At 48.9% G+C, this 14,280-nt stretch overlaps 1 protein-coding gene and 1 long non-coding RNA gene across 2 annotated transcripts; both read left to right on the top strand.

The window, feature by feature from the left end:
• Nucleotides 1-476: 476 nt before the first annotated feature.
• LOC123128085 (uncharacterized) lies at nt 477-4,710 on the top strand. The gene is made up of 4 exons (XR_006462930.1): nt 477-2,340; nt 3,026-3,319; nt 3,409-3,633; nt 3,801-4,710. It is a non-coding gene; the product is annotated as an uncharacterized lncRNA (long non-coding RNA).
• A 1,608-nt stretch (nt 4,711-6,318) lies between these two features.
• On the top strand, nt 6,319-8,244 carry LOC123130818 (protein NRT1/ PTR FAMILY 8.3-like). Its single transcript, XM_044550625.1, has 3 exons — nt 6,319-6,363; nt 6,454-6,556; nt 6,653-8,244. The coding sequence occupies exons 1-3, from the start codon at nt 6,319-6,321 to the stop codon at nt 8,242-8,244; spliced, it is 1,740 nt and encodes a 579-aa protein (XP_044406560.1).
• Nucleotides 8,245-14,280: the final 6,036 nt, after the last annotated feature.

Here is a 14,280-nt window from a genome sequence, read left to right on the forward strand (position 1 = left end):
CGGTCGGAAGAGGGTAGAACCAAATTCGACAGGCACATACGAATAAATGGGGTGGATGGGCAGTGAGCATCCAAATTTGGGTCGGTCGGATGGGCCCCTAGTAGTTGCCATTTAAAAAAGGAATTCAAACAAAAAGCCCAGTGCTAATGTATAGCACGTGCCAACCCGGGGGTGCAATTGCGCTATTTTTTTTACGACTGCATTTATTTTGATCCGTGTGCACTTATCGTTCGTGTGCATCTTTTGGTGCTGGGTCACGGGTTGAACTCAGTGGCCTCTTTTATTTGTGCTTTTTGGCATCTTTCGCAGCTAAACAGCCGTGCATTATTCCCGTGTTGGCGATGCAATAGATAGAGTCCATCTAATAAACTGGTCACGTCCTAATTAAACTTCCGATACGGTACTAAATTTGCGCAGCGATGGATTTTACGTCCTGCACCGGCCACCCTGAAAAACTCGGTTGAGGCCCAACTGGGCCCGTTCCCCTCGCCCGTGACTGTCTGCTCTCTTCCCCGAACGCACCCGCAGCACGCCGCCGTGAACAACCGCGCCCACCGCCGTCGCCTCGCCTGCCGAACTTGTCTAAAAGCTCCGCCGAGCCACGCTGCATCTCCTCACCGATGAACACGAGCCCGGGAGCACCACAGCAAGCCTTTGGGCTCGTCACCGCCGCCTCTGCTCGCCGATCGCCGGCGTCGATTCGCCACCGTCAACGCTTCCCCGAGCTCGCCGACGACGCCGTCGGATGCGCCGTGAGCCCCTCTCCGTTTTCCTCCTGTTCTCCTTCTCGCGCTCGAGCCCTAGCTAGCTATTCCGCCATGGCTGAGATCTCGCTGCCGCCGCCGTGTAGATCGCCATCGCTAGCCATCCCCTAGTGCCTCGATGGTACTCCGCCTCGATGGCACATCCAGCCGACGCCCGTATCACCGTCTCGATGGTATTCCGCCGCGCGGGATTGTCGCCGGCGGCTAACCCCGGCCGGCTGACGTGTCGCTGTTTAATTAGCCGCTAACGACTCCGTTAACTAGCCACTGAGGCGCTGACTACTGGGACCCCAGCTAATTAGGTTAGTTAAACCCTCTATTTAGGGTTAGTTTAATTCACGTGGCAAATCAATTCTCTCATCAACTTTGACTGCTTCAAGCAAGCTACAAACTCAAAACGAAAATTTCCTTACAACTGCGGTGCAGATGGCTGCACAGAATCTGGAAGTTCAATTGTGAATTGTGATGGAAAGGAGGCAAGAAACTGTCAATAAACACAAGAAATGTGCTGGTAAGCATGAACCGGATGGCGTTAGAGTTGCAAATTTTCCATGTTACCTCCGAGTTTGTTGGCCCATCGATGCTGGAAACCGGTAGAACATAGACCCGAAGTTATATGAAGAGAGTGGAGATGACGCGGAGTTTAACTAACGTATTTTAATACGGCCGCGTTTCCTACTGTATTTTAATACGGCCGTATATATATACCAAGAAACGGAGTACGACTAAAACGGACGTGCGGAGACGGACCCGTGCATGATAACATGTGCATATCGGTACAGGATATTGTTGTACCATTGGTACAGATGAGATGGAATTGTACGTGACGACGTTCTTATCCTATCTGTTCCCCTCCCCACCTTGCTCGCCGCCGCACAAATCGACACCATAGCCACCGCTAACCATGCGCCATATCCGGCCACCGCAGTGCAGCTGCGTGCCGTTGCCTTCGTACAACATCTCCCGCCCGACGACCATTGCCTCCGCCGCGCGGCAAGAAGCCACACAGTTCCCGCGGCGGCCTCGCGGGGAGGAGCACGACAGGCCCTGGCGGCGGCCTCGTGTGCGGGGCAGGGCACCACGCCAGGGAGAGCGGTCTCGCCCTCCACGGGATCCCGATGCGGGGTGGAGTCGCGGTGGAGGTGCTGCTCGTGGGGGGAACGATGGCCTGCCTCGCGCGATGCGGTGGTGAGGATGTGGGATGGCTGCGGCGGGCGGCTATGGAAGCTGCCGAGTCGCGGCACCAGAGGCGGAGGGAGCGGCTAGTGATGGGGGCGAGGGCTGGGTGCTCTCCTCGTCTCACGCGGTCGCCGAGGGAAGCCGGCGGCTACTTCTGTTTCTGTTGGCAGCCGCTCCCGCTTCTGATCTGAGTGGATCCTGCTCCTGCTCGCCCCTGGTCAACCTCCTGCATCGGTGCGCCCCTGTCGCCTCCGTCGACTCCACCCGTGGGTTGAGGAGATGGCCGAATCGACCGCCGTGGCGTGCAAGCGCGGCCTGCTACTGCACAACCACCAGCGCCAGTGGAGGAGCTGCGGCGGGGAGGTGTTCATCTACTCTCTTTTGTCACTGGAATAAGGTGCGCCTGTAATCACGTCTGATGATTTTGCTAGGAGTTAATCTACCTGCTGGATGATGACTACGACCTGCTAGATGATGAGTACTATGAGCTTTTTGAACACAGTTTGCCAAGATGCTTGTGTATGAAACAATCCCTAAAAATTGCCATGCTACACTAAAATCAGAGTAGCACACACTTTTGACGTGATTTAGTTACTAAATTTGCCATGTGAGTAGTACAGAATTTTAGGATTTTGGTCTATACATGGAAATTTCTAATCATGATGTTTAGCAAAACATGGCAATTTCTTAGATTATTTACAAATTATCACAGCATGGCTTAGTTCATTCACCAAACTAGAGAAAATGTACATAAAACATGGCAAGTTATGAAAGTTTTTAAATCATGGCAAACTTGCCATCATTTGAATAGTTTTCCACCATTTTCTTGAAATTTGGATTATTTTTTTATCTCTTTCAACATGGCAAACTTATTTCATGGACCAGGACATTAAATGACCAAGTTTAATCCATGTACCATGGCAACTAACATATACTCTTACCATGCCAATTTAAGATGTGTTTTTGCCATGGCAAATTAAGATGTGTTTTTACGGTGTGTAAAATTTTGAAAGTTTCTAAAAACCAGGCAATCTTTGTTTTTTTATTAACATATAAATTCTTTGTTTTTTTTATTCTTGTAGGCAATGACGTTTTTGGGCTTCCCCCATTTTTGGGCTGGTCCGCCGAAGGGGAAGAGCCAGATCGTTGTCCCTGCTAGCGACAAGTTTATCTGACGTGGGATGGTTCGGGCTAGAGGGGTACTTCTACCGAACGAGTTCGTTCGTTCCAGCGACTCTCCCAGCACAAACGACTCGTTCGGGCTGGGGTATCCCCAGGCCGATCGTTCGGCAGTTATCGATGTCCAAGATCATGGCTATGGAGATTAGGATCACCAGAGACGAGGAATTGGAGTTCTTATCGGATCTAGTTGACAGGTATGCCTTGCAAGCCGCAATAACTATTTTTCCTGCCATCCCAAATGGTACTTCAGTGTGTTTTCGCTCTGCTTGTCAATTTGAAATAGATTTCCCCTGCTGGATCTGGCCGGCGACGAGCTGCCGGTATAGCACGGCAGAAGCCAGGCTGTAATATGTGGACCTGCGGACTCAAGCATTGGCGAAGCAGGAGATGCCATGGCAGTAGTGGAAACAGATTTGAACAGCACTTGTCAGGGGGTTGCCCTGTCGGTGCCGGCGTCCGAGCAATCTACAGGGAAGGACGACCCTGAAGCCCCTGGCTGGACGCGAAGGTAAGGATCCACTGCATTGTGTTCCTCGCAGTTAATATCATTTTAATCTGCTTGGAGAACCTCGTCCTTGCCTGGCCTGCCGCCTGCTAGCGTTATATATGTTAATCACATGAACTGAAAAACCAGTTAAGGCATGGTTCTGAAAAAATATAATGTGGAAAATGCAGAATCCGTGTTGGGCGTGTGCCTGATGAATGGCCCCCATGTGCTGCCAGGATGAGTGCATTGGAGCTAACAATACGAATCTATGCAGAGAAAAAAACCGAAACTGTGATAGTTCCTGCTATGGGAGCCAGTTTCGATACGCTGGGGAAGCTTACGACTACTACAATCTATATTCATGGGAGGTTGGGTTCGGAGTGAGATACGACAAGAGCCATCTAAATGTTGAGAGAACAAAATGCATGCAGGAGATAGTTTGCACACACAAAATGCATGCAGGATACGGTAAAAGAAATTGTTCCAGCAATTGCACACACAAGCGGGAACGTTAGTGATGCAGAAGGCAGTGCTATCGGGGATTTCATAGGACTGAAACCACCTGAGCGGAAAAGGAAAGCCGCGCGACCAACAAATAGCAGAGATAAGCCTCCGTATGATGACCGGGGTGCAAAAAGCAAAAGGATGAAGCAACGCACATCTGCTGAAGATGTCGATAGGTGTGGCACGAGCAAACGCACTCGCTTCTGCAGCATATGCCGAGAACCTGGTCACAAGAGCACAACTTGTCCGCGACGAGGAGGTCTTCCACTGAAAGAAAGGAACGAGACTAAATGCTCTATATGTGGTGTCGGTGGCCACAGGAGAAACACCTGCAATAAGCCAAAGGTTGTTTTATATGTTGCTGGGACAACTAACATGGACATGAATGCACTCACCAGTCTGATTTGAGATCGTCTGTTCAATCTGTGTAATAAACCTGTTCTTGAGGGCTCCGCAGCCGATAATTGATAAATCTGTGTAATAACATGCTGCGTCGATCTCTGTGTGCCATCTCTTGTGTTTGCACCTCATTATGTAATGACCTGTTGAATTTCAGATGTGTTTTCAGTTCCATATTTTATTTTTCACGTCATATATTGATGCCCATTGCACATTATCACTGATCCCTCTGCTGAACCCTACAATCATTAAATTCCAAACGCAACTGATTATGCCAGGTGGCATCACAAGAGCTGCTGTGTCTGTTGAGCGGGAATCCCTCGTCCTTTGAATTTCAAATAGCATGAGCGCGCTGGGCTCAGCACCAACAAACCTTTATTTAAGAACGAGGCGTTGCATCTCTTGCCGAGCGCGAACAAGAGGTACAGAACCGAGCGCGAACGGCACTTTGCCAAATCGTCGTCAAAACCTCTTCCGACGTCCGCACCAACGTCCTCCACAACGCTGTCTCGTACCCGTCACGTATACGCATTAACTGACCCCAACTGCCACCTGCAATACGTCTGCCAGTCTCGCGTCTCTGCCTGATGATTTCCGGTTATATGAACTATTTACTTTGTTTTCCTTACCTACTTTATTGATCGTCACACTACTAACTTGACGCGAACGGGGACATAGGTGTGCCTTTTATAGGGGCGTTGAAACTGTGGGATGAATTACAAATTCCGTGGAAATGACGCGTAACGTCTAGTACGTAATCCCAACTATGCAACCATGCGCGCTAGCCTGAGATGGCAGTGCTTGTTTAGTTTAGGAGTATATTACAATGGTAGAAATAGATTCAGAAGAGGTAAGAAGCATAGGCTCTGATGAGCAGGCACACCATCAGATCCAATAGATTCAGAATGAATACTACACGTTATATGAGAGGAACATTGCACTTGGCACGATATGATAAAAGGGGAGATAAGAAACCTTTTTGAGGAAAAACAGCAGCCTTGGTTTCTTTTCCGATTAATTAAGAGAAGAGTAAGAACTACACTAGAGACTAGACGAGTCAGCTTCTTTAGAACCCCCTCGTGGTTTTGTGGAGAATGCCTGAATGAGGAAGAGCTAACTCAATTGAGCAGATATGACTTGAGAGCTGGAATCGCCGTTCAGCAACGACTGTGCACGGACAATGAGGCAAGAACTGTTCAAATTTACGGAGTACTACTGTAGTATCAATCTGGATAAGGAAAAGTCGTGTATAGTATCCAATTGCAGCCTGCTAGATAAGGAAAGAACAACTCTGAAACTGAAGCCTCTGCTCCTCTTGGCACCTACCGCGCCACAGGACGATGACATGGACTCTTTTCCAACGATAACTTCAGTCTCCTTTCCGGCGCCAAGCAAAGCAAACTACCACGTGTGTAGATAAATACAGTAATCTAACCTTGTAGACGCAATGATCCGACATGGCACGCACTCTGGAGACCGGAGACCGGTGAATGAGTTGCTGCATGCACCTAGCTAGCCACCTCCTGCTGCGTCGAAATTTCTGGCCTTGCAGAGTCGTGGACTAGTATGCACAGGCAGGCGGCGCACGCACGTGTTGGTGAGATTTGAATGTTAGCCAGCCAATGGATGGATCCCGTCCAAGTTGAACCTGCTATATAAACCTCCGCGGCAGCAGAACACAGCAGCAAGCAGCAGACGGAGCAGCAGCCAAAGCAGTTCAGACAGGAAGCGAGCTAGCCTTGGAGAAAGAAAAAGTTCACAGGCCACTTCCGCTTCCAACAAATTCATCACCTGGTCGGCGCCATGGACGCCTTGGAGAGAGGCGAGCGCGCGACACTCCTGCCCGAGGTAACGACCGTCGATTAATTGCCTCCCTCCGATCTTCCTCCTCCTCCTCTTCTGGTTGCTGACGATTTCTGCATTCTGTCTCCATTGCAGAGTCACGGCCCAAAGTTTCAAGAGGATAATAGCCTGCAGCTGCAGGTGCCGCTCCTCAAGCACAAGAAGCGCGGCAGCAGCAAGGCACCAGCAGTGATTCTATGTAAGCAAAGCTCAATGTTCTTCTCATTGTCGTTCTTCTTATTGTAGCTCGAAGAGGCTGGTGGTTTAACTCAAGTTTCGAAATTCTCTGGTGCAGTGTTCGAATGCCTGGAGAGCACCGCGTTCAATGGCATCTCCACCAACCTGGTGGTGTATCTGGAGACCGTCCTCCACGGCACCAACCTCGCCAGCGCCTCCAACGTCGCCACCTGGTTCGGCACCAGCTACCTCACCCCCGTCTTCGGCGCCATCATCGCTGACTCCTTCTGGGGCAACTACAACACCATCCTCGTCTCCCTTGTCGTCTACCTCCTCGGCATGATGCTCGTCACCTTCTCCGCCTTCGTGCCCACGACCACGGCGGCACTGTGCGCGGCGGGTGCCTCCTGCGCCGGCACCGCCGGCACGTGGGGGCTGAGCTCGCAGACCGTGGCTTTCATGGGGCTGTACCTCGTGGCGATCGGGTGCGGCGGGGTGCGCTCGTCGCTGCTGCCGTTCGGCGCCGAGCAGTTCGACGACGACAGTGCGGCGGACCGGGAGGGCAAGGCTTCCTTCTTCAGCTGGTTCTACCTCTGCGTGAGCTTCGGCCCCATCATCTCCGGCGTGTTCCTCGTCTGGATCCAGCAGAACATCAGCTGGGGCCTCGGCTTCGGCATCGCCACTGCCTGCATCGCGCTCGCTTTCGCCGCCTTCGTGCTCGCCACGCCCATGTACAAGCGCCGCATGCCCGCTGGCACGCCGCTCAAGAGCCTCTGCCAGGTCGTCGCTGCCGCGTGCAAAAAGATCAGCATTAAGGTGCCTGCCGAAGCCAAACACCTCTACGAGGTCAGCGACAAGATCGACTTGCCCCAGCCCAAGATCGCGCACACCAGCGACTTCAAGTTCCTCGACAAGGCGGCCATGGTCACGGAGTCGGACATGGAGGAGAGACCGGAGGCAGCGACCTCGTGGAAGCTGTGCACCGTGACTCAGGTGGAGGAGCTCAAGATCCTCCTCCGCCTGCTGCCCGTGTGGATCACCAGCGTCATCGTGTCATCGGCCTTCGCGCAGATGAACACCACGTTCGTGCAGCAGGGCAGCGCCATGGAAATGACCATCCTGTCGGTGCCGGTGCCCGCGGCGTCGCTGGCCTCCTTAGAGGTGATCTGCGTCATGACATGGGTGCTCCTCTACAACAAGGTGATCGTGCCGGCGTTGAGGAGCTTCTCCTCGAGCGGCGACGGCGAGCCGTCGCAGCTGCAGCGGATGGGTGCCGGGCGGCTCCTCATGGCGCTCACCATGGCGGTGGCAGCGCTCGTGGAAATGAAGCGGCTCGACAGCGCGGCGCGTGGGGAAGAGATCAGCATCTCGTGGCAGCTGCCACAGTACTTCTTCCTTGCCGGCGGGGAGGTCTTCTGCTACATCGCGCAGCTAGAGTTCTTCTTTGACGAGGCGCCGGACACCATGAAAAGCATGTGCACGTCGCTGGCTCTGCTCACCATCGCGCCGGGGAGCTACATGAGCTCCTTCATCTACGCCATCGTGGAGGCCTTCACGGCGACGGGAGACAGCCCCGGGTGGATCTCCGACGACCTCAACAAGGGCCACCTCGACTACTTCTTCTGGGCCATGGCTGCAATGTGCACGCTCAACTTCGTCGTGTACAGTGGCATCGTCAAGAACTACAGGCTCAAGACGGTCATCTCGTGATGGCTTGCTCTAAATCTTCAAGATTCCGTTCCATTCCATTACATAGATTACATTGCACAATCGCCAATTGGTGATGGGTAAACAGTAACTAGGTAGTAGCCAGGTACATATATACACAAGAAACACTAGGAGGAAATTGTAAGATATAGCGTAGTACAATCAATGGATTGGCGGAAACAATTTTTGGAAAAAATATTATGCCCATTCATTTCCTCCGTCCGTTTTTAAGTTAAATGAAGCTCTTAATAGTCATGATTGCATTCCCTCAAAAGAAAAAGCTCTTAATAGTCAACATTATAACATACAGAAGGAAAAGAACCAGCTTTATATAGACCTAAATGATAAGGGCCGAACGTGCCAGCAGCCATTGGATGATGAGCACAAATTTTGACTCACCCGTCAGTAGACACGTCAGTGATAGAAAGCGTTTGCCCGATCTCACGCCTCGCTCGGACGAAAAAAAGAAGCCCTCTACCGCCCTCACTCCTATCTTATCCATTTTCACTCGTCCCCTCTCTTCTATCTCATTCCACGTCCCGGCAGTCAAAACCCCGCAGCAGCAACGGATCCAGAGCAGAGTCATGCGAGCTCCTGTCCAGACGCCAAGAATGAGGCCTCCGCAGCGCTCCGGGCTGTCTCTCTCCGTGGACTGGCTCGAGGTGCCGTCGCGGGCAGTCAAAACCCCGCAGCAGCAACGGATCCAGAGCAGAGTCATGCGAGCTCCTGTCCAGACGCCAAGAATGAGGCCTCCGCAGCGCTCCGGGCTGTCTCTCTCCGTGGACTGGCTCGAGGTGCCGTCGCGGGCCGAGGAGAGCGACGGCTACTCGCCCGCGGCCGATGCAACATATATTTTTGGTATAATGTCACCCTTTTGTTGTGTCTTTGCCATGTACTCCCTCCCTTCCGAATTATTTGTTTTGGATTTGTCTAGATACGAATGTATTTAAACTCATTTTAGTGCTAGATACCTCCGTATCTAGACAAATCTAATACAAGTAATTCGGAACAGAGGGAGTATATTCTTGCATATTATAAAAAAAACCAACTTCTTTGTAAATTGCATGCAAAAAATCATTATTTGTTTAGCTTTTTTTTCTTTCTTCTTAAAGAGCAATACCAATGTCACTAATTTATCCCAAGTAATGAAGTTTTTTATTTCATTATTTGTTTCTTAGTGGGATGAATTAGTGACATTGGTGTTGCTCTTTAAGTAATTCATTCCACTAAGAAACAAAATAATGATTTTTCTTTCTTAAGTTTTTTTTATTTCATTTCAGATCTTCTTTAAGGTTAATACCAATGACCCTATTTCCTTTCTTCTTAGAATATTTCTTTCTTGCGAAAATTTCACTATTATATGCTTATTCTTGCATATATGAAATTAAAGTTTCGTTGTAATTATGTGATTTTTTTCATTATTTTGTATTAATATATTTTATTTTTTATACTTAAAGGGTAATACCAATGCCAATAATTGATTCTTTATTATAAAACTTCATTATTTTGATTTTTTTAGATTTTATTTAATTTTTAAGGGTGATACCAATGCCACTAATTCAATCATTCTTAGATTTTTTTTTTGTGAAAATATCACTATTATATGATTATTGATGCATATATAAAAATGATGTTTGCTTGTAATTTATGTGCAAATTTTGTCATTATGTGTACTATTATTTTTTATTTTTTATACTTAAAGGGTAATACCAATGTCATCAACTCATTCTTTCTTACAAAACTTTATTTTTTATTATTTATTTATTTTTTAAGGGTAATGCCTATGACACTAAGACCTTGTAATTGCAATGTACTTAGAGGAGGTGCTTAGAGAAATAAACCAATATTTCTTTAAGCATCGGTGCTTATTTGTAGAGGTTTGACACTTAACTAGGCGTCTCTCCTGTAGAAATAGTCATTGCTGCTTAAGAATGGTTTATTTTTGTAAACACCTCCCTAAGCACCTACCATTATACAAGGTCTAATCCATTTATTGTTAGATTTTTTTGTTAAAATGCCACTATTATATACTTATTGTTGCATATTATAAAAAAACGTTTTATGTGTAAATTATGTGCAGAGTTTTTTTGAAACTTGTACAATGGGGGGGGGGGTATAAACTTGTACTACACAAACAATAGACATATCTATGCAAACAAAAAGTACGACCAACACAGGTATAAACAGAAGAGGGATAAATGAATTATACCTTCTAGTTGGCCAAGTCATAGCCGCAGCGGCGATGTTAATAGTCTCCTTGACAACCTTCTTCTCGGCAGCGTTCTTCTTCGCTTCAGTGGACATGGTGATGTCGATGGTGACAGGGACGTAGACGAAGTAGTGGACGAAGACAACAACAGCGAGTAGTCATAGGAGACGGTCCCCAAAAAACCTAGTCGCCCTTCTCCCGATGCAGGATCGTAAAGGGTAGGGTTCCGGAGGCCTGGTCTCCCATACAGACGTGCATATGGTGGGCGGGATGGGATCACCAACAGTAGCAATAGTGAGCATAACGATGGTAGGCAGTGCGCGAGGAGATATAGCAGATGCGATCTGATCTGGGTGACGCCTAGGGTTATCAAGGCCTCCAATGTATAGTCCCTCATGGTAGGGAGGTCGTGGGTTGACACACACCCAAGTCGGCAATAACCCATGATATGATGTCTCAACATTCGTGGTGTGGGTGTAAATGACTCGTAACTAATTATGAATTAATTATTTGTTCTTGCCTGGCAAAAGATAAGCACACACATGACATAGGCCTGAGCGGGTGAGGCAGGCAGTGGAGGAGGAGCGCGGGGGAACTCCTCCTCCTCTCAAGCTCCAATAGCACGTGGAAGAGAAACCTTTATAAAGGGGTCTAAGCTCTCCTCCACTTCTGAGGCAGGAATCAACTTTCCTGCATCATGTCATGACACTCACATGGGCCCTTAGAGAATATTCTGAAATTGTTTCATGGACCTAAAGCCCACCCTATATTTCACCATTACGTTGATCGTTTTTTTCTTTACAATTTTTTGCCAAGGACCATCACCTTATTCTGATTTCCATGAACATTCACACACAAAAGTAATATTGAATATTATGTTAATGTGGTTTTCATTTTAAGGTAGTCAATAATATGGTTAGATCGATTCAAAATTTGCTAATGGGGCAACCATGACTACACGACCCCCCCCCCCCCCCCCCCCCGCGCGGAGGACTCGAGGGCGATTGGGGTTTATGTCGTGCAGAGGTGTTGTCGTGAGGGTAGCAGTGAGGTATCGTGCGGAGGGATTTTGGTACGCCGAGGCGGCAACCTTGGGTGGAGAGGTGTTGTCGTTTGTGTGCCAGGTATGATCGCAGGTATTACCCAGCATCCTCGACCGCGTGGGCAATGATGCGAGGTTAGCGCATGTCACTGGTGCGATCGCTCTTTTTTTTAGAGAAAAGGCATGCACACAATTTATAGATAAAGTCACCAGACAAAGTTTTGAAACCAGCAGAGCAAAATTAAGTATCAGACAAACCAGCCACAACGGGGTAATAAGAGCAGATAACAGTTTAACAAGGGCACATAGGCCAACTACCCACGACCAAAAGTCTACAACACCAAGAAGGAGATGAATCATAAATTCATGTCCATCGGGAGGAAGCAGTATGTAACGCCTAATATGCGACTATACTCCACACGTGTCGAGGCACGACTTGGGGTATAAGCGCAAATTGGTATGGTCACAAGAGTGGTTGTATCTTTGCTCATCTCATGTACTAAATAGATATAATACGAGTTTTGGCTTACAATCGCCACAAAATCACACAATATCATCAAGTTATACAATCATTCAAGAAGATCACAAAGTCCGACTACGGACAGAATCAAACGAATAAAAGACAACCACCCAAGCTAAGTCCCGATCGACCCTACTGGGCACCACTACTGATCATCTGAAAAGGAAACATAGTAACGGCCAAGGTCTTCGTCGAACTCCCACTTGAGTTCGGTGGCATCACCCGCATTAGTCTCATCGGTACCTGCAACTGTGTTTGTAGTATCTGTGAGCCACGAGGACTCAACGATCTCAAAATCCGCGGTATTAAGACTATTTAAGCTCAAAGGTAAGATGTGGTTATATGATGAAGTTGCAGCAAGCACTAAACAAATATGGTGGCTAACATACGAGTGCAAGAGTAAGATGAGAATCTACGCAACGGACGTAAGCTAGAAGTGATCCTAAACTACTTACGTTCAAACATAACCCCACCGTGTTCACTTCCCGAACCTCGTCGGAAAGAGACCATCACGGTTACACACGCGGTTGACGCATTTTAATTAAGTCAAGTGTCAAGTTCTCTACAACTGGATATTAATAAATTTCCATCTGCCACATAACCACGGGCACGGCTCTCGAAACTTTAAACCCTGCAGGGGTGTCCCAACTTAGCCCATGACAAGCTCACGATCCGCGGAGACAATCCTCCGTCGCGGGACCCTCCGATCAGACTCGGAATCCCGGTGCACAAGACATTTCGACAATGGTAAAACTAGTCCAACAAGACCTCACAGCGTGCCGACACCCTGATAATAGCAGCGCGTATCTCGTCTCAGGCCACGTTCGGATGGGTCAGCCTACAGGTATATACCAAATACCTCGGGTTTCCCCGAGGCGGCGACGACGTGGGAGGCGTGGACGCGCGGCGCTGGCAGCGGAGGCGCTCAGGCCCGGGCGGGCTGTCCTCGGGCTCGCGGGCCCGCGCGATGGTGGGAGGCGGCGACGACACATGGCGGGCGCGGAGTGTTTGCGGCGCGGCGGCTGGACGCGTTCGGCCATCGACGGACGTGTCCAGCAGCGCGGATGAGGGGAAGGCTAGGGTTAGACCCGTGATTTCAGAGGGGGAAGGCCTATTTATAGATTCTGGAAGCTAGGAGAGGGCTTTTGAGGTGCGGTTTTCGCCCACACGATTGTGATCCAATGACGGAGAGCATGGAGGGGGTTTAGATGGGCTAGTGGGCTGTTGTGAAGGGGTGCTGGGCTGCAAAGAGAGAGGGGTTTCAGTGGTTACATGGTTAACCGTTGGGGTATCAAACGACCTCCAAATGGAACGAAATTTGACAGGCGGCCTACCGGTGATATACCAAGGCCACTCGAAAAATCTCGGCCCATTCTGAGAATTTTTTTCTCCCGCTCACGAAACGAGATCTGAGAGGTGCAACAGGTGCATGTGTGAGTGTCGGATTGCGAAACGGACAACGGGGAAAATGACTGGATGCAAGAGACAAACACGAATGCAAATGAGATGCACATGATGACATGAGATGAAATGCATGACATGAACAAAATGCAAAACAAGGACAAAACCCAACCACGGAGAATATAACATATAACATTGCCGAAAATGGCAAGAGTTGGAGTTACAATTATGGAATGTTACATCCGAGATGTTACAACTCTCCACCACTACAAGAGGATCTTAACCTGAGATCTAGGACTGAAAGAACTTCGGATATTTGGAACGGAGGTGATCCTCATGCTCGCAGTTAGCTTCTCGGTTGAAATGGTGAGGCCACTTGACTTTGAGGAATTTGATCGACTTGTTGCGAGTTTTGCACTTAGTCTCTTCAAGAATGGCAACTAGATTATCATGATAAGACAAGTCTTCTTGGAGGTCAATCTCTTCGAAGTTGATAGTGCGCTCGGGTGTCTTGAAGCACTTGTGAAGCTATGACATGTGAAACACATCGTGCACATTTGAGAAGTTGAACAGAAGCTCAAGCTGATAGGCGAGGTCGCCTCTTTTGCCAATGATCTTGAAAGGACCCACGTATCTCGGGGCAAGCTTCCCTTTGACACCGAAGCATTGAGTGCCTTTCATGGGAGAGACGCAGAGATAGACATGGTCTCCGATCTCGAAAGCAAAGTCACGGTGCTTGCTATCATAGTAACTCTTCTGGCGTGATTGCGCGGCTTTTAGATTTTCATGGATGACTTTACACATATCTTCAGCTTATGTGATCAAGTCATTGCCAAAAAGTTGGCATTCACCAGTCTTGGACCAGTT

The sequence above is a fragment of the Triticum aestivum genome, chromosome 6A (genome assembly GCF_018294505.1).
Source record: "Triticum aestivum cultivar Chinese Spring chromosome 6A, IWGSC CS RefSeq v2.1, whole genome shotgun sequence".
Taxonomy (NCBI): domain Eukaryota; kingdom Viridiplantae; phylum Streptophyta; class Magnoliopsida; order Poales; family Poaceae; genus Triticum; species Triticum aestivum.

What these genes read in the sequence shown, in the direction of transcription:
- LOC123130818 (XM_044550625.1), top strand. Translation starts at nt 6,319, where the DNA reads ATGGACGCCTTGGAGAGAGGCGAGCGCGCGACACTCCTGCCCGAG. An exon ending in GCGCGACACTCCTGCCCGAG is followed by an intron (nt 6,364 to 6,453) that starts GTAACGACCGTC and finishes TCTCCATTGCAG; the next exon opens with AGTCACGGCCCAAAGTTTCA. An exon ending in GGCACCAGCAGTGATTCTAT is followed by an intron (nt 6,557 to 6,652) that starts GTAAGCAAAGCT and finishes TCTCTGGTGCAG; the next exon opens with TGTTCGAATGCCTGGAGAGC.